The 27,590-nt window shown below is 34.1% G+C and overlaps 1 protein-coding gene across 4 annotated transcripts; it reads right to left on the bottom strand.

The window, feature by feature from the left end:
* Nucleotides 1-268: 268 nt before the first annotated feature.
* Nucleotides 269-27,590, bottom strand: LOC115874279 (casein kinase I-like). 4 transcript variants are annotated; one of them, XM_030889383.1, is made up of 5 exons: nt 27,464-27,590; nt 27,269-27,412; nt 13,145-13,390; nt 4,697-5,018; nt 269-437 (listed from the first exon to the last, which is right to left on the bottom strand). In XM_030889383.1, exons 2-5 carry the CDS (start codon nt 27,372-27,374, stop codon nt 269-271), a joined length of 843 nt encoding a protein of 280 aa, XP_030745243.1. In that variant the 5' UTR covers nt 27,375-27,412; nt 27,464-27,590. The 4 variants fall into 4 exon arrangements, with proteins under 4 accessions (XP_030745243.1, XP_030745244.1, XP_030745246.1 ...); XM_030889384.1 differs by having other exon boundaries at nt 27,470-27,590; XM_030889386.1 differs by lacking the exon at nt 27,464-27,590 and adding an exon at nt 14,198-14,343 and having other exon boundaries at nt 27,265-27,353.

The following is a 27,590-nucleotide window of genomic DNA, read 5'->3' as shown; positions in this document are numbered from 1 at the left end:
AAAAATTACCAATTTTCGTAACTAGGTCGGCCATATTGAGAACTTTTAAAAGAATTGTAGTATAGTCATTTCTGGTGAAACAGGAAGTGACTAGTAAAACAATTGATCACGTCAATCAATCCCTACTTTTATGTCATATACTAACATACCAAATCTCGTTTTTTATCTTAAAATAAAAATTTAATTATTGTATTTAAGATGGACTAAATTACCTTCACATACCCGATTCAATTGGGGTAGTTCGTTTGTATCTCCGATTTTCTGATAGCTAGTTCTTCAGCGTGTCGGCCTTGAGACCTTGCCACGGCAACGACCCTCTTAGAAAATAGACAAACATATGGCCCAACGCTTCCAGGTCATCTCGTCGAGACTGCTCCCTTCCCAAATGCGTGTTTATGCTCATATATCTTGCCGTTCCAGTTAATGATTTATGTTCCCTAAGGAATTCAAAATTAAATTTACCTTTCGTATTTTTAGAGAGAAACATTCTATCGGAGTTCGTAGCGATATTTAACAATTCGTCTTGTTGAGATGAAGTTCATTATTCATAACTCGTGTGTTTATGATAGAAAGATATTAAAAATAATATAAAAAATATTATGAAGGTGAATTTTGTAACAAAAGCGTTTTTAAATAATAATGTGATTGCAATAATAAAAAAATATTGCTATACCACTATACAGGGTGATTCACGGCCATGACGCGTTAGACGTTTATGGATAACCGATGATAGGATTTTTTGAAAGTTTGGATATTTGTATACCTGCTCTATCTGTCTAAATTTTTTTTAGCAATACAGTATTGCCGCTCCATACTAAAAGTGGTAGCATCTTTGTTATTTTAAATGGAACACCCGGTATTTTATTATATTTTTTGAAACTACTTCCATATTTCAAAAAGTTTCTATTATGCTAACTTATTCCAATCTGTAATAGTTTTTGGAATAAAAATAAAACATATGTGTAAAATTGACAAAAATAAAATATTGATTGATTAAATCATAAATTCGGCATATTCAAAGCTAAAATTTGGTTTATACGTTAAGGAAAGTCGACATATTCGATCTGTCTAAACATCATTCGAACTGTCAACTGATTGAATATCAAAACAGTCAGGTCAGAATATTTCCGTTTGTTAAAAACAAAATCGTTGAAATTCTTGTTATTTTAAATTCAAATCTATGTATACAGGGTGCTAAAAATTCGGGGTACGAGCATTGGTATTTCGGTAACCGTAATAGATACGAACGTGGTTAAATTGGGGCAAAGTTGCGCTTTAGGATGTTCACCAAGATGCCATCAAAAAAGTTTTAAAAATTTCAAGGATTGCTGAGTTTTTTGGAAAAGACGGATTTTTTTGAAAATCAATTTTATTTTTTCCTGTCGTTACTTTTTAGAATGTCAAAAAACTAATTGCACTTTCTCATAGCCACTTTATCTGATGGTATTTTTAGATCTTCAAATTAGCTGATAATTTGTGAGATACAGAGGCTAACTTAATTTTTTTAAATACGGACCTGCATTTTTTATTTCAGGTTTTAAATTTTGTGTACATTGTACATAAAAAACAATAAGGGAATGCCAGTTTATTTTAAACGTGGTTCTTTTAAAACATATAGGGTAATAATTACTTTAAAAGGACTAAATATTAGATATCTGATAAAATAGTATTCACTTTATTTCTAATGCTTTAATTTTTATTATGTATACAAAACAATATTATATTATCAGCAATCGTTTATGAAACAAATAATTAGGTAAATCGAATTCCACAGAACGAGTTTTCATCATTTTAACGTGATTTATTGTGCATTCTACAATGCATGTTTTTTCTGAGTGTACATGTATTATTTTTTATCTGAAAAACTGTTAGAGATAAAGACTGTTCAGTCATCGTTCACCGTTACGTCATCATTATTTGTCAAATATGAGTTTTAGGGTGTGTCTGAGATCAGTTCAGATTGTTTAGAAAATTTGACACTGATTGATGTCCGTTAATAAAATTATAACACCAAATCAAATGACAATGACAATTACTAAAAAGAATATGCAGTAATTTACGAAATGCCGTAATGACGTCATCAATCTCTTTCATCTGGTTGTCAAGTAAAAGAGGAAGTTCGACTCACACATTCTATACCTAGGTATAGGTTAGTATAATAGGAAAATCATGAAATATAAAAGATATTTTCAAAAATGTAATAATATTGTCAAGACTTAAATATAGGCCAACTTGGGTTTATATCAAATTGGGAAAAATCATGTAAAATATAATTCCAGTAAACCAATTTGATCTAGAGAAAGGGAATCGTTCACGTATACGTTGACCTAGACATGTTCTTATAGTAAACATTGTTAATTTAAAACAATTAAAGTCAGGTCGATGTAGCGTGATGTTTCAAGGCAAGCTCGTAATAAACATCGGTGCTGGAAAGATACAAAAAAATTTTTGAGCACGCACCCGCCAATGATTGGGACGAGCGGACAAATATAAAAGGGTATGCTGAAGACAGGGAAGAGGTTAGTTAGTTAATTAGTCCGTCGGTGTGAGTCGCATTGTTAGTCCGTGAGTTGGCTAGTCAGAACCAGTAGAAGATAGCGCAGAATGAAGATGTTCCTGTAAGTACCTTCTTTGAGTATACCATATATTGAGTCTTGGCATTTCCCAAATTTGTTATCTACATTGATTCCTTATGTATGTAGTTATATGTTTAAATAAATGCATATTATATCTAATGGTTGTTTTGATTAAGAGAGAGAACCTGGTATAGCGACCCTAGCAAACAACCCCAAGCTAGGTCGCGACAATATACTGGGTGTTCCATTTAAAATAAGAGATATGCTACCATTTTTCAAATGATGCGCCAACATTGTAATGCTGAAAATCTTTAAAAGATGGATCAGGTGCTTTTATGTAAAAATCCGATTCTCCATAAACGTCTAACGTGCCATCTCCGTGAATCGCCCTATATAGTAGACTGAAACACTTCCATATTACAATTTCTGTTTCAGATTATTAACATTATTTTGGAGAAAAACATTTTATCAAAGTTCGAAACAAATAATTAGGTAACTTACACCTTTCGAGTTGTAGAAGCAAAGTTTATTATTCATAATTTGTGTGTTTATGATTATCCGGTATTAAAAATAAGAAAAAGTAGTATTAAATTGAAGTTAACTTTTGAAATAGAAGTGTTTTAAATACTAATTAAATAATAAAAAAAATATTAGTAATCCACTACACAGTGCAACAAAACAGCTCCATGTTATGATTTCAACAACTTCCTAGGTCTGTTGATTATAACCAAAAGCAAAAACATGGTTTTTGATGTAAAAATTACGAGAAAATACTAGTGCTTCAAAAAAAGCGAATATCTTCAACTGAAAAAGCTATTGAGATGAACCAAAGAATAAACTATCGAACAAGGATGTACCTAGATGATAAAATAATTTTTAAATTCCTTGCTGTCTTAACATATTCCACAGAATGTTTCACCAAAATATCAACAATTTGTTTTCCCTCGTATAATTAACAGATAAGAACTTTCGCTTTTAATTTAGAAAGAGATACTAAAAAGTCAAATAATTTAGCTACATATTACTTAAAAAATCATCAATTTTTTTAAAATACCCCATATGCACGCCCCTGATGAATTTATCGACACTTATATGGCATTGTAATCGCAGAACATTTTCTGATTCACGTCGTTAATCATATCGACATTGACACTAAAGTCTATAAACCTGACTAAATGAAATTTTGGCAAAAATATTTAAATTGGTTGTATACTTTAAGATACCGAGCAACTCTGCATAAAAAGTTAGGTGGCATAATTGTATTGTTCGACGATATCCACTTCTCGATATCCTTATAGACTAGGAATTCTATCTGGGACTACTAATTCTTGTACTACTTTTTTTTTATCGCAATGGTACATGAATAAATAAATAAATAACCCATAATAACGCTTAGAATAATCTTCATAATAGACTAGTTTTTGCCAATATGTAATAAATAAAATAAGCTATAAAACAAATAAATCAATTAATTACTAAAATATCAGTTATTAAATTAAAAATAAAACGTAAAAATCTGTAAAAAATGATATAACAAATATATTGCTTGTCACTAATTAAATGATCACAATTCATCTCATAAATCCATCACAAATTGGCAGCGCTATCGCCATCGCTTGTCACTCAAAGTTGATCACGTGCATCGGAAATTGTTTTGCGATTACATAGTAACTTTTACCCTCAAAATTTCATTCGAATCACTAAAAGCACTTGGAAGGAAATTATAATAAATCGAACGATTATTAAGATTTTAATACCCTGTAGCTACAACACAAAACAATATCGGACCTATGTTGATATAAAAAATAAATCTTATTTTTACGTTAGTAATCTCCCCACGAGAGATGGCACATGTTTTTTGAAACACTCTGTATACCATTTTTTCTAAAGGCAGTTCAAACATTTTAATAAACTCTATCATAACGTTTTCCCGTCATATTTTATTTTATTTTCCTATATTAAATTTCCTAAAAAACCGAATTCAATTTAGAAAAGCAATTAAAACGTCCTTTCACGTGGATAAAAATAAATGCACATTCATTCAGAAAAAAGAGAGGATATCGCAGTCGACTAAAACCGCCAGAATTGGCAATATATAAAATATTTTTCGCATCGCTCACTTGTACGGTATGTGCTTTCCAGATTCGGGATCGATATATTCCTTGGCCAAGCCGAAATCGATGATATGCACAATTTTCTCTTTTTTCGATTTGGATCGGCCAATTAAAAAATTTTCCGGCTTAATGTCCCTGAAGATCAATCGTTTCGAGTGCACGAACTCGATGCGGGTCAAGAGCTGATCTGCAATCATCAGGACCGTTTTCAAACGGAATTTCCGACTGCACAAAGTGAACAGGTCCTCGAGACTGGGACCTAGCAGTTCCATCACCATGGCGTTGTACCGGCCGCCGCACGTACCTAAATGGTAAACCTTGGGTACTCCTAAAAATAAACTAAAATATATTGGTCTTGTTAAAATTAATAAGAGTTTATTTTTTTTTTCCTTAAACCTTTAGAAATTTATATATATTTTTTTTTCTCCTTTCTTGGGTATGAGGTTTTTTTTTATTGAGTTAGAATGTGAATCACATTCACATTCTTCTATATAGACTGGTGGTGGCAAGGCGGCTGCGGCTTCAAGAATAAAGTGCCTGAGAAAGCCCACCATGATGAGGCGAAACGTCGCATAATAAAAAAAAGTTACCATTTTCAATTAATAAAAAAAACCTCATACCCAAGAAAGGAGAAAAAAAAATATATGTTAAAATTAATAATAAAATTATATAAAAACTCTTGCCACTTAACTGCTGATATAGAAATTTAATTCTACGCTGTTTGTCATAATGTGGATCAACCTGCTCTCACTACCTATTTATAATTTGGCTTTCCTGAAAAAAGCCCCTTTTACCATCCTTTTAGTATCGATAGTTGCGCCTCGGTGGCACGAAAGTACTACCATTGCACGCAGGCCGCTATCTCCCGTTCGGGACTTAATATCTAACCGATACTTTCCGACTAGTCGGAATTAACTACTCTGTGCTGTGGTTGTCATTTTGTGGATCTACCCAAGCTCACCTGATGATGGAGTAGGGCTCCGAAACTGGTAGTGAGGGCAGGTTGATCCACATTATGACAAACGCAGCGTAGAATTAAATTTCTATATAAGCAGTTAAGTGGCAAGAAGTCTTATATAATTTTATTATATAGCTATACTGCAAGAAATTTGTTTTCTATTAAAATTAATGTATTCTGGCAAATATTTCAGATTAATGATGGGAAGCTTTTACGTGTTTTGGTGTCAATGAGAGGCTGCAAGAAGGTCTTCGAATTCTTGTTTTTATAAAATTGCTGTGTTGACTGCAAAAATGGTGTCAACACAGACAGCAGAGGCTCAGATGGGTACCAAAAGTGTAGCTGTTAAAACAACGCAAGCGAGTACAAGGTCGAGTAACCTCCCCCCTACTGCGGAGCTAGGAAGTGGATGAACTTCTAGACAAATTAACTCTAAAGCCGGGTCCAGACCAAGCAGACAAAATAGCGACAAGATAGAAACATTTATGTTTTACGACAAAGTTGCGACAAATCCAATATATTTCTGAGACATTTTTTATCTCATTTTTGTTTTGTTTCCAAATTCGGAGACTTTTGAATGTCCCGCCTTGAGTCGGTAAAGTTCAAAAAGTCTCTGTTTTGTCGTGTATAGGGAATGCAATCCCGCAAATGCGGGATCCCTCTGAGATTCTGCGGGATCAAAGTTGTGGGATTTACCGTGCGGATCCGCGGGATCGACCCATTACTACTGGGTAACCGAATCGATCTCGATCAGGGTCAAACCGTTTCGTTCCGGGCCGATGCGTCGACGGTCGGAACCCGGGAGATTCCCCTTACGGCTTGGCCATTAAAAATAAGGGAAACAAACAGGTTGCTTGTTAGATTTCTTTCTGGCGTATGTGCGTAAATGAAGAAAAGCGTTTAACTAGTACTTGTGGACAATTTTGTCAAATAAACTGCCGGACATATGTAATTATCGGGACAAGCAAACTTTTAGGGTAAATTTAAAGTTGAATAGGTATCTCTTGAACTAAAAAAGATTTTGGGATACGGTTTGGACCAGGTTTTAGATGCATCTATTGTGATTAAGATGCTATATGGTTTTCGAAAATATATTTAGCGAGTTCTCGTATACCGGGTGTTTTATAAGAGTGTGAAAATTTGGTCAAGAATCTTTTTTACCGCAAATTTACAATTTTTAAAAAATCGAAATTTTTACCAAGTACGACTAATCTGTATTGAAATTAGAAAAAACAATTTGATAGGTTTTTTAATTGTTTTTTTGATTTTAAGGAAAATACGACGTTTTTTTTAAAAAATATGCATTTTTAGTCATACGTATGGTCCTAAATGGTACAAAAAGCTTTGTAAATTCTGCATATGCCAAAAAATTATTGATATAGAGTGTATCTAAAAGCAGATAACTAACACAAGTTAAAAAAAAACTTCATCAGAATAATATTTTTATTTATAAAAATAAGTAGATAACTTATAATAAAATTTAAGTTTATTTAATATTAAATATATTTTTTGAACACCCTGTACATTGGTCCAAATTTCTGTACAGCTAGTTTAAGATACACGCTATATCAGTATATTGTGCACCTATGCAAAATCTACAATGCCTTTTTTACCATTTAGGACCAAATGTATGACTATTGTTTACAGTCCTGCAATTTTGCGGATCCGCGGGATTGACAGCTTTAATCCCGCGGGTTTGCGGGATTGAGATTTTGGAGCGGGATAAGTTGTCAGCGCAGTGTGGATGTCGTGCGTTGCCAAAAATAGGAAACCAGTTTCACAAAATTAGTGCTGTGTAGTGGTACTGATAATATATGACATTAGTACCGTACGACGAAAAAAAAACGACGTCAGCTATGGCTATGAAATGAAGAACGCTATCATTTTCTATGTAAACTTATATGGGAAATGCCATCAATCCTCATTTTCCAGCTAACTGGACGCCGTTTTTTTCGATCATATGGTATATGGTGGAGTGCTCCATCTTTGTCAGAAGAGAAAAAGTCAAAAAATGTCAGAAGAGAAATAGTGAAACACGGAAAATAGCGCAACTTAATCGGCAAACTAATAGCGCTAAACTAACAGCGCATTTATTATTATGGGAGCGTAGAAACAAGGACAAAAATGGTTACAAGAAAGTTAGTGTATTGGAAGAGATTTGTTTAGCATTAAATATAAACTCGGTTGATGATGTTAAGAAGAAAATAAGAAATATTAATAACTATATAGTATACGAGAGAAATAAAAACAAAAACATTTTGCGTTTCTTTTTGCAACATGGGATTTATGTTTTGGGAAGTCAAAGACAACACTACTGGCTGATAGTAATATACAGGGTGGGCCACTGAAAACTTACAATGGCTATAATTTTTAAACCAAAAAAGATATCAAAAAAATTAAAAAATACCGTTCCTATAATATCGAGGGGGAATACATATGACGTATTTTTTGAAGCACCCCGACCTACCCCTAGGGCGGCACCACTACTCACTTAAAAATCTTAAATGGCAACACCCCACTTGTGGCGCCTTTTTGGAAAGCCCATGAAAAATGCTAAACGATGATCATAAAGTTTTTAGGGTGAAATTGAAAAACTACCCCTTACACGAAAAATTAGGTGGACGTTAATGAGGAAAGTGATCTTTTCAGCACAAGTTACAAATTGGGACCCAGCTAAATGAGGTTTTTTTCAAACTACCCCGACCCACCCCTAGGTGCCACCCCCTCACTTCTAACCTCAAGATAGCGATACCCCACTTGTGACACCTCTTTGGAAACCGTATAAAAAATGCTGAACGACTGTCATAAAAAAGAACGAAAAAAATAGAGCCTAAAAATAAAAAAAATGTCAAAACGTGTCAAAATCAATAGAATGAATTGCAAGAAAAAAAAGCTGGTACAAAGAAATTTATTATAACTCTTAATGAAGACCTCATACACTTTCAGCAAGATGGAGCCCCTTCGCATTATTCTATTGTCACAAGGCGGTGGTTGGATAAATATTATACAAGGCAATGGATTGGCAGAAGGGGTCTAATCGAGTGGCCGCCAATGTCACCTGACCTCACTCCTTTAGACTTTTCCTTCTGGAGTTACACTAAATCCATAGTCTACAAGACAAAACCAGGTTCGTTGCAAGAATTGCGGCAGCGGAGAACTGAAGCATGTCGAAATATTCCGAGAGAGACTTTCCAAAAAGTGAGAGAAGAATTTGAAAATCCTTTGTATTTTTGTATGGAACAAAACAGCTGTCATTTTGAGCAATTATTAAAATAAATTATCATTTTAAATTTCTTTCAAATTGTCACACCTACATTTCTTGTTACTAACCAGTAATTAAGTTGAAGTCTGTATGACCATCGTTTAGCAATTTCAATTAGCTTTCCAAAGAAGTGTCACAAGTGGGTATCGCTATCTTGAGATTAGAAGTGAGGGGGTGCCACCTAGGGGTGGGTTGGGGTGGTTTGAAAAATACTTCATTTGCGTCATTTAGCTGGGTCCCAATTTGTAACTTATGCTGAAAAAATCACCTTTTTCATTAATGTCCACCTAATTGTTAGTGTAAGGGTAGTTTTTCAATTTTACCCTAAAAACTTTATGATCATCATTTAGCATTTTTCATGGGCTTTCCAAAAAGACGCCACAAGTGGGGTGTTGCCATTTAAGATTTTCAAGTGAGTAGGGGTGCCTCCTAAGGGGTAGGTCGGGGTGGTTCAAAAAATACGTCATATGTATTCCCCCTCGATATTATAGAAACGGTATTTTTTATTTTTTTGATATCTTTTTTGGTTTAAAAATTATAGCCATTGTAAGTTTTCAGTGGCTCACCCTATATATTTATCTTCTTTCTAGTGGAAAGGTCACATGATTAATAAAACTGATTCGCATATACTGAACTTTGTTGAAGTTTTATCCTCGCGGTATAGACAGTTTGTCTCAAATCTGTCTTGTCTGAATTGCCCATTTTTTGTCGCGGGTTTGTCTTGTTTTTGTCTCAAAATTGGGTTCACTTTCTGTCGCCTTAATCTGGACCCGGCAGAACAGGAATACTGCATAGAGTATGCAGACTACACTGCATAGAGTATGCAGATGATATAGTCATGTGTGATATTATCCAAGAGATGGTACTCAACTCAGACAAAACCGCGGTTATGCCATTCACCAGAAAGCGAAGTATGAAAAAATTCAAAGAATCCAACTAGATAAATAATTATGATAAAAGAAATACTGCCATCACAAGAAGTAAAATATTTGGGAATAAACCTTGGCAGTAAGCTTCTATGAAACGGGCATATTAAAAACATTATCAGCAAAGCCACAAAGGCTCTCATGATATGCAGAAGACTGACGGGAAATAGATGGAGCTGCGCCCCTAACATTTTGCGCTGGATGTATACCATGATAGTAAGAGCCATGATTACCTATGGAGTAGTTGCTTGGTACAAAAAACTAGAGCAACAGTAAAGAAAAACATGTGCAAATGCATCTGCATCACAGGAGCCAAGAGAACATACCCAACAAGAGCAACGGAGGTCATTCTAGACCTAAAAATGGTTCTTATTATTTTTTAGGTAGAATTAGTAGTTTTCGAGATATTCCGCCTCGAAGAATGTTCTCTCCATATCTTAACGCTCCGGAGGGGCCGATTTCCCAAGCGTATCATTGATGAGTGCAACTCAGAAAGTTTGAAGTATTTGTTTAATCACATTTTAATAAAAAAAAACAACTATTCGTGAGCGGCTTTTCCGCTTTTTTGGAATTTTCGAAAAAATGTCTTAAACATATAGCGTTTTTTTAAACCACTACCACTGCGAACGGCAGCTTTTCATCGGAGAGCAGTCGTGGATAAGGTACCTATTTCACTGGAGAAAAACTAATTAATAATAATAAACAAAAAAACATAGATATTGGGCGCCAGGCAAGAAAACACAGTTGTATATTACTTAAAACTAATGACTATATTTATTCATGATGTTCATTGATGGTAAATAACATTGTAAAACTTTAATAATTATAGTGGTTATATTATGTCGAAGAAAGTTATGTTAAAAATAATATTAAATACGTCCAATGAAAGACTATGCAAAATACAATATAGATAGAGCTAAAGAAAATATTAAAATGTAGCATTACTTTAATTAATTTGCTAAATTTGATACGATATTAAATCTAAGATGTTGCAAGCGTAGATTCTAGAATCTGTTCGGTTATTCATCTTTAAAATCACACAATAGATATATACAGAAAGTAATACTATTACAAGATATGTTCGTAATGAAACCTAAGATCTAAATCATATTTTGAATACTAAACTGTCAAAAAGATTAACCACTAGACGTAAAGTCTGTACGATATTATTCAAGATGTATGTTATTGTTTTAAGACTGAAAATCTAAATGTAAAACATAAAACCAGAACTTAAATGTAAACTTAGCTGATTGTTCTTGAGGCAATCCTGCTTCAAACAGTAACAGCATGAGGTGGGACATTCGTATCTCTGTACATTCTCTCGGCCAATGCAATAAAAGGGGCCAGGATGAGGACACCATGAACTAATACAGCCGTAACTATCGATTAGGCTTAAAAACAGAAACGAAGCAGCATGGGACCTACGCCACATCCACGCTGGGGCAATCTGTACATAAGATAAACCATCCCTACATGGGACACTCGTCCACAGGACATCTGTACATAGCAACACTACCCGTACCTTGGAACACTACTAGGACCTTGAATACTATCCGTACCTTAGACATCCAACCATAAAATAATGTCCGTAACTTGGACCATAACTTTGGACCCTGAAAATACGAAACTCTTGTTTAAAACCAAACAAGGTCTAATAAGCCAAATAAACTTACCTCGAATTACTTCCGAGGGCTCAATAATAAACAAAGAAACTGTCCTTCCTTCCATGTAACATTCTGGAGGACAAAAGCAAAAGAACACCAATGTGCCAGCAAAATATAAATACGAGTTAAGATGGGCTAATCCAAAACTCTACCCTAAAAATACGCAGTAATAATAACGAATCTAATAAAGATAATAACTCATCTTTACTTGTAGCTTCAAAATAGCAGCTGATTCAGATTTTGCAGCAAGATTTAAATTACCATTTCTAAAAACTGGGGTACAACAGAGCGGCAAAACAAAGTGAGGTTAAAGTAGTATATTAGTTTAATGGCCACAGCTGCCAGGGCTATCCGGCCGGATGGTAGAATTAACTACCTACGGTTGAGCGTTTAGATAGATGATGACACACAGACGAGGATCGCTATAAAGCGAGCATGGGAAATCCCATACCCCGACTGTTGAGTTGAAGAAAATGTTGGCAAAGGAAGATCCTGCAAAATAAACAAATTTAATAACAATTTCATTTAAAATGTCAAAGATTAATTCCACAACTATCTAAGAATTCGCCTATAATATTAACTACAACTGGATGAGCATGCAAAGCGGAGGTAAAATTATGAGGGGATGTTTTGTAAAAGCCAATAAGTGATTTATATAGTTTATCTACAAAAGCGGGAAATTTATTGCATTCAAAAAAGATGTGGTTTAACGTGCCAATTTCTCCACACTCACATAAGGAATCTGCATTTACACCTATACGATGTAAATGGGACCGAATTAGACAATGTCCGCTTCTTAATCTGAAGAAGGTTGTCAATCTTTTCCTGCTGAGGTTAAGCACGGATCGCGAAACCTTGGAGCGATGTTGACAGCGCCTCCACAGAGCAGTGAAACAATAACAGGGTTGTGGACTAGAGAACCTAAAAATTACGCCAAGCGTCTCAAACAAATTATCAGGCCTGAATGATACGAAATCCGGTGATGATACGCCAGACATCATATATCATATACAAAGATATGAAACGAACTAAAAACGTTAGAAACAAAAAAAAATTGCATAATAATCTTTCAAAGTATATTGTACATGTCTATTTTCCCGGATATAATGGATAACTTGATAACCTTCACCATTTGATTAAAATATCAGCTTCTAACAGACATCCTACGCCCCTTGGCGGTCTAGGGCTGTTGAACATGACTTACAAAATTGTGTATGACAATGCTTGTGATATCTGACACCCGCATATTTTTTGACAAAGAATCTTTTATTAGTGAAAATATGAATAAGTTGATAAATAAAATGTATTTTCGAGGCGGAATATCTCTAAAACTACTAATTTTACGTAAAAAACTAAGCTTCATTTTTTATTCCAAGAAAAAGTTTGTAAATTGCATATTTTGGCAGGTATTTGCGAAAAACTGATTTTTGAGCCATTTGGGGCCATTTTTTCGCTAAAGCTGGCCAAGCACGATTTTTTTTTCTAAAACTACTCCCCAAAAGGTACACAATCCGCCTGGAAAGTCCCGGTCAACGAATTAAGCCGCGGTTTCAACCTTCATTTACTGGACTAAAGTATTTATAATTCAAGGAGAGCTTTATGAGATAAATAAGCCTGTTTAGACGTATATTTATTAATACTCACCTTCTTGCTGTCCCAACATTTTGTAAAACCGGTACTCGAGCTGTAACTGGGGCGCTTTGGTCTTGAGAGGCTCCAACTTGATGGCCACGTGTTCGTTATTGTACAGATTCTTGCCAAGCCTGATCTCGCCAAAGTTGCCGTTGCCGATCTTCTTGCCGACTCTAAAATTAGGCCCGACCATTAGACCTCCGGACGAGGCGGAAGAGTGAGCGGAATGCATTTTAGGAAGAGGAAGATTTTTCGACTCTAGAACATAGAAGAAGAATACAAAGAAAGTTAATTTTATGATAAAAATTGTTAGCGAAAAAAATTACCAATACCCTTCTGTTCTAAACCTTAATAGTCGAAGAAAATAAGCCTTTAAATACGAAGTTTTCATAAAAAATTGAAGTTACCTGTAAAGTTTTTTTTTTTAAATCCACCCCCGAGAAGGGGTGAAATAAATAAATAAAATTATTTTTTCGAAATTTCGGAGAAACGGTAAAGACTAGAAAAATAAAAGTTCAAATAAAAGTTATAGAGTGTCTACTTTTACATAAAAATTGTCTCTATACTTTTTTGCTCAAATAAAAATTAACCGAGATAGGGTGACTAGAAGATAGGGAATGAGAGTAGAAATTTACAAAAAAAATGCTGAAAAATTAATACACATAACTTTTTTTTTAATTTGTTTGGAAAATTATAAATTTCAATCAAAAAAAATATAAATAGTGTTTTTTTTTTCAAATTTCAGAGAAACAGTAAGGACAAAATATGTTTCAATACAAGCTGTCCTCTAGCTTCTAGCCACCCTGTCTCTATAAGGTATGACATTACGTCCTTCTGTTCTGGTTTACTTAAAGAGAATATCATGGAAGAGCTCATCGATTTGAAGCTCAATACAGAGGGGGACCAGCACAGCACATGATATTGACTACGTCATCACTATTCTCTAGATATTTTAACTTAAAAACGTGATTAGATTCAAGAAATGTGGTATATACGTTGTTAAAAACCACCTAAATAAAAAACTGCTATATATTCTTCTTCTATGTCTAAAATCAAATAAATTACCCGATATATTGGAGGCTGTGGTAAGGCAATCGTGGGTATAGTTGTTGGGCGTACGGTATTTTCATCATTTTTGTGCCTTTAAAAGGTCTCCATCTTAATGTTATGAATTAATGTCTTCACTTACTTAGGTATGGTGCTTAAATGTTCTTAAACAGGAGATTTTTTATATAAAATACACAAAGGCTAAATAACCGCCGGCGGTATTGTGAGTATACAGGGTTGTTCACCGCTTACGACACGGAGTATTGTAGCTAAATGATTAGATTTTTACAAATTGTAAGTTTTGGGTTCATTGAAGGACTATTAGAGCTACAATTTAAAAATATTTTTACAAGATACAGGGTGTCCCAAATAAATAAAAAATATCAAAGTTGTATTTTTTTTAAATGGAACATCCTGTATATTATTACATTTTTAGTTTCTACAATTAAAATAAAGGTAAATTTGATTAAGGTTTATTACACTTAAACCTTACCGTTTTTGAAATATATTCAATTTTGTGAAATTGCAGTAAAAATTTTAAGGCTTCATTTCTCCAAGGGTATCAAAGTTTTTAATACTAAATATTTACTGAAGTCTATTTATTTATCAGTTATTGTGTTGCAATAATAAAAATAATTCTATCTCATACAGAGTGTTTAAAAATTTATTTTAACCTATTTCTAGCTTTAAATGGCAATAACTTGTTTCATTTAAATGGAACGCCCTATATATTTTAGGAGAATCAGATGCACAATTTAATTGTCTATCAAATTGTATTATACCACTTTTTACCTATCCCTTCAAGTTTTCATAGAAAATGCATTTCCTTATAATTTAGACCTCATTTATCAATATACCCATGGAATATTGACATTTTAGATTGTTTTTAAAGCAACAAATGTACAAAATGTACGGGCTAGTAATATTATCGTTCTTAGCAAAATTATAATATTATTAGCCCATTTGTATGCAAAAAGAAAACTATTTAAATCTTTAAAGAAGAGTATACCATTAATTAAATATACCACCATTATTTCCGCCCAAATACTAAGTAATTACATACTTAATTATGTTCGTTAATAAATTATTTTAAATAAATGTGGATTTGAATCATAAATAAATATAATAATAAGTTATGAAAATGAATGTCTCTGTTATAGATTAGCATTTGTCAAAAAATGAAATATCATTTTTAACGTGTTACTTTTTACCACACTGTCTAATACACATACAAAATTTAGTTTTTTTAGTATTTGGAGCAATTATTATTAATCAACGCAAACAGTCAATTAATGTAGTTTGAATACTGGAATCATATTAATTGGTCCTCTTTCACAAATATTTAAACAGTTTTATTTTTATTTTTTAACGAAATAAACAAACTATATCGATAATATTACTATCCGTACTCTTTAAAAATTTGGTACATCTTTAAAAATAATCTGAAACGTCAGTATTCCATAGATATGTTGATAAATGAGTTCTAAATTACAAGAAAATGCATTTTCTACGGAAACTTAAAGAAATAGGTAAAACATGCTATAATACAATTGATAGACAATTAAATTGTACATCTGAGTCTCATAAAATATACAGGGTGTTCCATTTAAATTAAACAAGTTATTGCCATTTAAAGCTAGAAATAGGTTAAAATAAATTTTTAAACACTCTGTATGAGATAGAATTATTTTTATTATTGCAACACAATAACTGATCAATAAATAAACTTCAGTAAATATTTAATATTAAAAACTTTGATACCCTTGGAGAAATGAAGCCTTAAAATTTTGACTGCAATTTCACAAAATTGAAAATATTTCAAAAACGGTAAAGTTTAAGTGTTATAAACCTTTATCAAATTTACCTCTATTTTAATCGTAGAATCTAAAATGTAATAATATATAGGGTGTTCCATTTAAAAAAATACAACTTTATAATTTTTTATTTATTTGGGACCCTCTGTATCTTGTAAAAATATTTTTAAATTGTAGCTCTAATAGTCCTTCAACGAACCCAAAACTTTTTTTTTAGAATTAGAAGATTTTTTTTAGAATTTGTGAAAATCTAAAGGTTTAACTACAATAATCCGTGTCGTATGTTGTGAACAATACTTATACAAAAATATACCGTCATCCGGCGTCACAGTATTTCTATATCAGTAATTGACGGTGGAAAATGGAATTAATTTGTTATTGACGGCGGTATGCATGCACTTAACCTGGCGGACAAAAGTCGTCCAATGGTTGCATGCTGTATTTTAGATCTCAAATACCGCCGAAATGATAACATAACCTAATATCTTTGCACTTAATTTTTTGAGAGTTGTAATACATTTAATTTTAAAATCAAAATATTCAAAGCAATCAGATGCGCCTTAATGAAAAGAAAATCAGAGAAAAACGAGAAAAAAAAAGAGTGAAACTAAAGCAATCAAAACACGGTTACAGCATGTTTTGATTGCTAGAGCTACAGTTAGACATTAACCTAACTTATGGTTCACCGACTGCCAAATCATTACTGTTATAGAATAATAAATAATAAATAGTGTCCCTCCATTCTGACAAACTCATGTCGAAAAAATGACTAAAGAATACAAGGACTAATAACACACGAGACCAAATTGTTACCATACCTCCAAACAGTGCAGTGGCATATTTCTTCTTAACTTAGCTGCTTGAAAAGATATTTATATTTTTGATAAATGTTTTGACTACGCTTATGGTGTATGCGGTGCCATCATACTAATTAATTACGAAAAAAATACGTATTAAAATGTTAATAAAAGGCACAAAACTAGTATCGATGTATAGCGCATCTCAAGTACATTATAATATCAGAAAAATAATTAACGAATTCAATAAGGAAACTAAGAAAACGCTAAAAAGTTAGAGTGAACTCTTTATTTGTCTATGAAAACTAACTCTTGGCTCTTTCTTATAGCAGCGGCTTTTACACTTGAAAGCTGAACAACTAATCACCATTGTAATAAAGTTTATACAAAGTTCACTACACACAAACTATTAAAAATCGTTAAAATAGTCGCTGGTGACCAGCTGATGACTCATTCGTTACATTCAAAAAAATGGCGTCTAACATCGGGAATTCTGCTGCAGCCCGTATATGGGCGTTACATGTTCTTGTATTCTTTAGTCATTGTGTCGAAATGATAACATAACTCTCTCTCTCTTTGGCCCGTTTCCCTGAAGAGGGATTAGTGACTATGATGTTCCTGTGGCGGTTTTTATCGTATTGTGCCAGTCCGCTCTGTTTTGAGCCATGCTGATAGTTTCATGAAGGCCTTGGCCGATTAGGTCTTTAGTTTGATCAACCCATCTCTTGGGTGATTTTCCTCGTGGTCGCTTTCCCTCTACCTTTCCCTCGACTATTAGCAGCTGCAGTGAGTCCGTTCTTCTAGCAATGTGACCAATATATGTCAGAAAACATCGGTTTTTTTTTGAGAGGCTGAGTTGTGAGTTTAGTTCTTGGAGAACTGACTCATTCGTACGATGGGCTGTCCAAGGTATACGTAGCAGACGTCTATATGCCCACATTTCAAAAGCATCTATTCGCCTGGTATCGCTTTTCTTCAGCGTCCATGTTTCCGCCCCATACGTAGCAATCGGGAAAACAAGCGAGTTCAGCAGTCTTAGTTTGGTGTTCTTAGTGATGGCTGTATCTTTCCATATCTTAGTTAATTTAGTTACGGCTGTTCTAGCCAGCGCAATTCTACGTCTTATTTCGCCTTCGCATGAGCCGCTGTTGTCGATTAGCGATCCCAGATATAAGTATTTATTAACCACCTTAAATCCAGCTATGTTTCCCACGTGAGGTTGGTTGTTGTTTTGTCGGTCCACAATCATGACAGTAGTTTTGTTAGGATTAAGTTTTAGCCCAAATTCTGTACTAGTTTCTTGGAGACGTTGCATAATAAATTCCATTTCTTCCACACTTGATGTTATGATTAGTGTATCGTCGGCATATCTTAGATTATTGATTTTCCTTCCCCCCACAGATACTCCACCTTGCCAGTTATCGAGAATATCACGCATTATGTACTCGGTATAAATATTGAACAATAGGGGTGAGAGAACACACCCCTGCCTGACACCCTTCATTGCTTGAAATCTATTTGATGTGACATCATTAATTCTTATAAGTCCGTAATTATGTTGGTATAGTTGTCGGATAAGTAGAATAAGGTGATCAGGAACCCCCATTTCCTTGAGTATTTGCCAAAGTTTTTGCCACTTGACTAGATCGAAGGCCTTAGAATAGTCGATAAAACAGAGATACATTTCTATGTTGAATTCTCGCGCTTTTTCTATTAACTGTCGTACGTTCCCTATCTGTTCTCTGGTACCCTTACCAGGCATAAAGCCAGTTTGTTCTTCTGCAATCTGTGGTAGTAGATATGGCCTGAGTCTGTTGTTAATAATCTGCAGGAGAATTTTGCATGCATGAGGAATTAAAGCAATCATTCGATAGTTATTGCAGTCTGCCGGATTACCCTTTTTATATAGTGGTATATATAGCGAGCTGCACCAGTCGTCTGGCCAAATTCCCGTCTTCCAAATCAGATTGCATATGAAATGAATAACATCAATTACCGGTTGCCCTATTGACTTTAATATCTCAGCAGCTACACCATCTATACCTGGGGCTTTATTTTTTTTGAGACGATTTAGGGGTGTTCAACTTCTGATTTAAGGATCTCCGGTTCATGTTCGAATTGGTTGGGACGATTATTATTATTAGAAGATTCACCATCTTCGTAAAGCTTTGTGCAGTACTTTCGCCAGACTTCAACAATACCATCCGGATCAGTAATCTTTCGACCATTTTCATCCTGTATAATTTGTGTACGTAGTTGAAACTCACGAGAGAGATATTTTACCTTATTGAATAGCTCTCTAGATTCGTTAGTTGCCGAGTGTCTTTCCAATTCTGTGCAAATCTCGTGGACGTGCTTGTTTTTATCCTGTCTACAGCTGTTTTTTATTTCTTTATTGATGTTTCTTAGTTTGTGTTCTTTGTCAAATGTTGTTGATATGACTAGGTTTCTTCTCTTTTCAAGCAAATTGATCGTATTATTCGACATCCAAGTTTTAGACTTTAATTTAATGTTTCCAGATGTGCAACTTCCTTTAACTATTTCATTTATCCAAGTCCTAGTGTCATTCCACATTTCTTGTACGTCATTTTTTAGTGTGGGCATTTTTACCGATTTCATTGTTTTCATTATTTCTTCTTTAGTAGGTACTGAATACCTTTTCGTTTTGATCAATTTCACTGCCTGTAGTTTACGATGGAACTTTGCCACTAGGATTTTATGATCTGATCCACATACCATGCCAGGTCTTGTCTTAACATTGGTAACAGATAACCGCCATCTACCGCTTATTAAGATATAGTCAATTTGATAACATAACACATAACCCTTATTTTTGCATTTCGATTAGTTAATAAAAAGTTTAATGTTAGTTGCTTATTTTGCATCTAACATATAATAATAATAATAATAATGTTTATCTTTGTATGCAATAAAATGTAGTTTTATCTTGACAGCAATGGCTAATAGCAAAAAATACGTTGGGAAAAAAAATACCACATCAAATTTGATAAAAGTAAAGGCGATATATCGGTTTTTAAAAATGTATACCGCTGAAATGCATTAAAAACAAGTTATAAAATATAAAATTTAAGAGAAGTCTTAAAATGGAGAATTTCTTTGGGGTTTGTTCCCAATTTTTTTTTCTATAATTATAGAACCAAAATTTTGTATACGATTTTCGTTTTTTTCCAGTTTATTACGTATAATCCGCTTCTATTTACATTAGTATATTTTACTTGCTAATTAAAATAAATACGCTAATTCATGTAGGGATTTAATTAAATTTGATTATCAATATAGTTCTGATCAAATTTATTTCAAATATGGTTAATAATTATTGGATTAACATTATCATAAATAAATTAAATAGACCATCATAGACATGCAATAGTTCTGATAATTACATCGCGTAGTATACAGGGCGTCCCAATATTTCGTCGACATAGAATTACTAGGTACATTTTTTTTTTCCTAACAAATACAGGAGTTAGGCAGGATTATGTCTTAGCGCCTCTTCTATTCAACATATTCATGACAGCGCTCTCCATTATAGTGGACAGCAAACTGCAGGAGAGAGGATTGGGCATCAGATACAGATACGACGGCGGTCTGTTCAACATAAAAAGACTCAGGGCAAAAACAGGTACAAAATTCATCACAGAACTTACAATTACAAGAAATGTTGAACACATATACCTGGTCATATGAGGCTTTGGGCCTTAAACTAAACATCGACAAAACCAAAATCATGTGCACTCCCCCGGAAAATCACAACAATGCTATAAAAATTGGAGAAGAACTATTGGAATATGTGGCTGAATTCAATTACCTCGGCATCGGCATTTTGGAAAAGGCCAATATTGACTCTGAAATTCAGAACATGATTAGCAGCGCCTCAAGAGCATTCTGGAAATTAAAAGACAGGGTTTTCTACAATCATGACTTGAGTACAAAAATGAAACTTGCAGTGTACCGAGCAATTATAATCCCCACCATGTTATATGGGAGCGAAACCTGGGTGCTGTACCGCTGACACATGAACGCATTAAACAAGTTGCAACAGAGACACCTTAGATAACTCTTGAAGAATCCGGTGGTTCCATCATGTCTCTAACGTATCGGTCCTTAAAAAAGCTAACTGCGAGAGTATTTAAGTCATGGTTACAAAATCCCGCTTAAGATGTGCTAGTCACGTATGCAGAATGCAAGAAAACCGCATACCAAAGTATCTGCTTTACGGTGAGCTTGTATACGGTAAGAGGATGCAATGCAAATGGGTGGACAACTGAAAAGGTACAAGGACATTTTCCACGAAAACTTAAAGGGGATTAACATGCAGAATGAGTGGTAAGAAGCAGATCACAGTAGAACTCAATGGAGAAGAATTGTAAACTCAGTTAACAGCGAAAACCAAAAAGTAAAAAGGCAACAAAGCAATAAGGTTTTTGAATGTCCGGAGTACGGTAGGCAGATAACACCACGTATCGAGCATTTCAGTCACAGAAAAGCTCATGAAAGAATACGCCTCGCGTGACCATCTTCTGATGCGTGTCGAATACTCGTCAGCGAGTAATGGCAGTATGTATGTATGTATGTATGTAACTCTAAACAAAAGTGCTTCGTTGTCAACACATTTTTTAAAATAGTTTAAGAACTGTTATTCCGATTTCAATGAGATTTGGGGTTCCTATGTTTTGCTTACTTCTTTAACATTTGACTTTTACAAAAAGTAAGAAAAGTGCGAGAGGACTTAAAACTACCCCCACTCGTAAATAAGTTAATTGTACACAATTTACCTCCATAAAAAGTGGTTTGTTTGTCCATTAGAGAACATCAGTCAAGAATAAACACGAACGTTAATTAATTTAAAATTTTCGAAGCGTATTGTCATTATCACAAAAAATAATGTGTCATACTAACATAACTTCGTAAAAACATTTTTTTTCTCAACAATTTGTTGGGGGAGTTGGCAAATATTTCTACTAAAATTTATGTAGGGGTGGGGGTAATTTTTACCATACCCGGAATTTTTATTTACTCTTTGGTTTCTTTTTGGTTTTTCTCTGTTAATTTTTTTTTAGTAAATTCAGAGGAAATGGCAACATTGCTTTTCCTTCTATCTCTGTAATGTAAACCATGAGTCATAGATAAAGGAAACAAGTTTAGATTGGAATGATTGGCTTGCCGCCAAAACTTATAATTGTTTTGGAGCGCATACGTTGTAGGGCGCTGCTATAGCGGTTGCTAAGAACAACCGCAAACAAGAACAGAATTAACTTTCTCTTGTCAAAGTCAGAATCTTCAAAAATTATAAAATCCTTTAAAATTTAAATCCACCCTCGTTGAAAAATACCAAAGCTGTCCATTTTCAAAGTAATTATTGCTATCTTGTGAGTTTAATTTAAATTTTATTTACTCAAACCCGTGAGTAGAATGAGTGAGAGGGGAGTTAATCACTGCGACCTTAAAGATCTATTGTGCCCCCAAACCCATGATAATTGTGAAAAAGTGGCATTAAAAACTTAAAAAAAACGTCGGTCTCCAATGTTTCAAACATGTATTTCATACATGTCCTTATACAGAGAAGATCAGGCTACTAGTAATATAGCAACATGCCGGACGAATTTACGCTTATCCGATTGCGTTTGTACTTATTCACTGCCGGCTAGTCGGCTGGTCAGGCAGTAGGCAGTTGCAGTTGTGCTTGGACGGGTCGGTCGTGACAGACTAGGAATACGACGCGAGAAGTGCCGAGCATTTATTATTTTCATTTTAAGTGTTTACCTTCACTTAAGGTAACATTTAAAATAAAAATACGTAAATATTTATTATTAGAGCGTGTTTACAAGCCAAAACTAAACCCAAAACTCATTTCCAAAATTAAAAAATACCTCAATAAAATAAAAAAAAACTCAAATATTACTCTAAATAAAAAAAAGTTATAACAAGTGTTCAAAAAGAGCACCTTCTTGTGCTAGATAGAAGCCTAGGCGGTCGTAAAATCCCCGTCTGACATTGGCTAACATATTAGGGCTAATAGTTTGGAAAGCCTCTCGTATTTTTACTTGAAGCTGATCCAGATTATTAGCCCTATTATGACCATACACTTTGGATTTTACATAACCCCACAAAAAGAAATCATTGAGAGAAAGATCTGGTGATCTAGCGGGCCACAAAATAGTTCCATATCCACTAACTGAACGGTTGGGAAAAGTATTGTTCAAATATTCTTGAACAATACAGGCATTGCGGGCAGGGCAACCATCTTGTTGAAACCAGACATTGTGGAATCTTTCTCCCAATAACTCACGAATTCTAGGCACAATCTGCTGTTGTAACAAGTCCAAATACTTTGCAACAGTTAAATTACCCTCTACAAAAATTGACCAATCATATGCTCCCCTACAAAACCACCCCAAACATTTCGCTTTTGAGGATATTGCGTGCGTACCTCAAAATATTTGTGCAAATTTTCCCGAGACCAATATCGTACTTGTGTAGGATTATGACGACTCAATAAATGAAAACTTAATTCGTCTAAACTAAACTATACGCCGAATAAAGTTTTCATCTAAATTGGCCTTTTCCATTACAGATTCACAAAACGCCATATGCCGAAATTGGTCTTCATAGAAAATTTCTTGAGTTTTGCGCGCTTTATACGATCGGTTTCCATTCTTTTTAAGGACTCTTTTAACCGTGCTATGTGAAGAATCTGTTACCTCAGCAATTTGATTACTTGAAAACGTGGGATTTTGATCCGCGGAAGCACAAATGAACACTTGCTTTAACTCCTGTTCTTCATTAATCAACACATCAGGCTTTTTGTGTTTTTGTGGGGACACGCACCCATGTGTTTCAAAATTATTAATAACTCTTGATATAGTAGGTAAAGATGGAATTGGCCTGTTTACAAAAGTTTGTGGAAAAATTGTTTGTATATCCCGATAAGACCTATTTTGGAAATACCATTTTACAATTTGGATTTTCTCACGAACTTCGTAAACATCCATTATTTTACTTAAAAAATAAATTTTAGACGAGAGCTGCCGCGAGAATCTATGTATTCGTTTTGTCTATTAAAACACGAATAAATACAAATTCTGAAACATTCTTATCACATATCTACCTATTTTTATTTTATCGCATTTTTTCGCTTGCTTTTTATCCGGCGGACGGGTATACGCTAATTCGTCCGGTTCTGCCTATGTTACTACTACGGTGGTCCGGTCTGTATAAAATAAAGTTTCTTATATGCAACACACTATATTTTGTTTAAAAAAATAAAAGAAAATAATAATAAATTTGAATAAACAATATTTGGCGATATAATTCCGGAAAAAGCCGAACCGCTCAGAAATTATCAAAAGCTTTGGATCGCGACCGTTGCAAGAATAGCGCCAAATAGTTTTTACATTGTCCTTATGGGTACTTTTCAATCTAAACTTGTTACTTTTATCTATGTCATGTGTTAATTTAAGGATTGTTTCTCGACCGTACTTTAGTATAAAGGACAAAATCTCAGGTTATATCGGTCTGTTTTCATTCAATGACACTCATTTATTCATTAAAGATAGAGAAGTAATTTATAATGTGTGGTGTGCATGTACCGATATTTTAACTCTAATTCTTGGTACCTCCTGATGATGTTAGTGACCACTAACGAAATATAGAGGCTTTAATGAATAAATGAGGGTTATTGAAAGAAAACAAACCGATATTACCTGATATTTTGTCATTTATGTCATGTGTTATGTACACACAACCAAACTTATATGAAATCACTCTTTATTTCTGCCTAAATTTCTTGCAAGGAAAAAATTGGTATGCAACTTTAAGACAAGGCTGTTTGTTGTAAATAAACATGATAATAAAGAATAACCGACTACTGCGATTTATTTTTTTTTCTTGAATTTTATGTTCAGTTAGATTAGGCGACCCAAAAAATTAAAAAATGCCTTATGTTGGATTAACAGATTTATAGAGGGAAAGAATTATTGCTCTCATTGAAGAAGGAATACCCCAAAGAGACGTAGCAGAGATAGTAGGCGTTATCCAGGGTGTTGTATCGAAAACATAAGCAAGGTACTTAGAATTAGGAACACACCAGAACAGGTCCAGACAAGGTCGTCAAAGAGTCACAACTAAACAACAAGACCGCCTCGTGTGCCAAATTGCTAGAAGAAATCCCAATGTTTCTCATCCAGAGCTACCAAGACAACTTCTGACAGCTACTACAGGTGTGAACGTTTCAGTTGAAACCATAAGAAAAAGGCTTCGTGCTCGGGGGTTTTACAGCAAGAGAGAGTACGTATCCCTCAGTTACCTCGGAAAATAAAATTGACCGGTTAAATTGATAGCTTCAAAATCAAAACTGCACAACTGAGAATTGGCGAAATGTTCTTTTTTCGGATGAGACCAGAATTGGCCTAAGATCAGATGACCATCAAATTCCGGTTTTCAGAGCTCCAGGAAGACGAGCGAGACTCCAGGCTGCCAAATTTGTACCAAGATATAAAGGAGGAACTGTAATGTTCTGGGGAGGTATTATGCTGGAAGCAAAAACTCCATTCTTACCACTTCAACAAACTTTAATTAGTCGGAGGTATGTTAATTTAGTGCTAGAACCTTCGCTAGTCTTTGGAGAGCTGCAATTGAGGATAATTTTAACTTCATACAAGATAGTACACTTTCCCATACCAGCAGAGTGACTAGAGAATGTTTTGAAACGGAAGGTGTGATTGTTTTGGACTGGCCTGCATGTTCACCATATCTAAACCCTATCACTTGTGGGACCAGCTCAAAAGAAGAGTTAGAGCTCGTCGAAACAATATCCGTCCCTATAATAAACATACCCCAAGACAACGTTGGTAATTTAATAAAAAGCATGCTAGTGCGGATAGAAGCTTGCATAAGGGCTAGAGGTGACAACAAGAATCATTAAAATTATCAATTTTCTTTTTAATTTTGCTTTTTGGCCATTAAAAATTTAAATCTTAATTTCGTTTCAGAAACCAAAAAAATACGATTGTGTTTATTTTGGGAACTGATAATTTTTTATTGCTATATGGATTATTATTATTCATTAAAGGTCATTGGTAAGGATTGAGTTTTATCCATAAACACAAAATTTTCATACGTCTCATGGTGCGTTTAGACTTTTAGCACGCACGAGCTGAGCGTGCGCGCACGGCATTCGTTCGCGCTCCCGGCTCCGTTCAAATTAAAAACTTATTTTTCGATGAATGAAGTGATCCATTTGTGCGCCCACAGCAGAGTTGTGTGGGCGAAAATAATGGACGACCAAAAAATAGTCGAGGCTGCAGTCATTGTTATGCACACCTTAATTATTAAAAAGGAGAAAAATCGAAAACATCGTCGCTGGTGGCAAACCCAAATTTTTAAAAATCGATATAATTTACTGCAACAACTTGGTGTCTGAGGAGGGCTATGATCAGTTCAGAAACTTTACAAGAATGACCAGATCCGACTTTGAATATTTACAAAATTTAATAACACCAAAAATTACGAACAAAAGATACAAATTTTAGAATAGCAATTTCATTAATATCGACATATTCAATATTCATTTTTTTTACAAGATCTTGCCATGCGTTTTTTTTTTATTTTTTAATAATACAAAGAATGTTTAACATCTCATAATATAGGCAACTTTTCATATTCTTCAATTAATAATAACGAAGATTCATTGATCCACTCCATAATTTTAATAAAGAAAACAAAAAAAATCAAACACGCACGCACGAACACAGACAAAACAAATTGCCAGTGCAAACTGAGCGTTCGCGCACACATAAAATCTCTTTGAGCACGGACCAAAAACCGATACCAGACGGCTCACGTTCGCGGCTGCTCGCGCACAGACAAATTCAGAGTGAGAAACTTGAGCATTCGCGGATGATCAGTGCGTGCGTGCTCAAGTCTAAACGCACCATCAGAAATTATAAAAAATAATAGATGACTCCATATAAGTTTGGTTATGTGTATCCTCGGTAACGTCAAATATGAGTCCACCCCCAAATAGTAAAAAAATTAAATTAAAATAATTTAAAGTTCAGTACATAATCCGCATATTTTCTTGTTTAAAATTACCACTAAAAATGGTTGCTTTTTGATCAAAAAAATCTATGTCTAAATAGTTTACCGGACCTCTTAGATAAACGTAATTAATAAACAAAAATAATTTTGGCACATCTTAGCACTGCAAAACTTCAATAAAATGTAGATATTTCTGCAAATGTATTCCATTTGACGTGAAAATATTGCGTGACTGGCGCTACATTAAATTTAGTCTAAGGACTACAGCTAAAAAAAGCAGTAAAAATTCGTCATATGCCACGTGAGCTAGTATGGCGCCTAGACGTGCTTTCCTTGTACGAAGATTCATTTGAGAAACAGAGTGTTTTTGACATTAGTTTAATTCTTTTTATACTAAAAATGTAAATTTACTTACATACCTTGAACTAGTGGAAAATGTCTTACTTCTTTAACAATTTTAGGGTCTTTATCTTCTGATAAATTATTGTTATTTTTATTACCAAATCTCACTTTCAAAAAATGCATTGTTTTTAATCATAAATCTAATTGTAGGCAGGACAGTCCTAAAATTAAAGTTTCATTGAAAGATTCTTTAAAGGTTCGTAATATGGTACCTTTACGGACTGTCCTTGGAACGCTTCTAAGAGGAAATGTGTCAAAGTTCTTTTAAAATACCAGAAATTTTTCGAGACTTGACTTCCAGTTTGTCAGTAGATATATTCCATGACATATTAAAAAGGT

This window comes from Sitophilus oryzae, unplaced genomic scaffold (assembly GCF_002938485.1).
Source record: "Sitophilus oryzae breed Bouriz unplaced genomic scaffold, Soryzae_2.0 scaffold_125_pilon_pilon, whole genome shotgun sequence".
In the NCBI taxonomy this organism is placed as follows: domain Eukaryota; kingdom Metazoa; phylum Arthropoda; class Insecta; order Coleoptera; family Curculionidae; genus Sitophilus; species Sitophilus oryzae.
The sequence above is the reverse complement of the archived record's forward strand: the minus strand, read 5'-3'. Positions and strand labels throughout refer to the sequence as shown.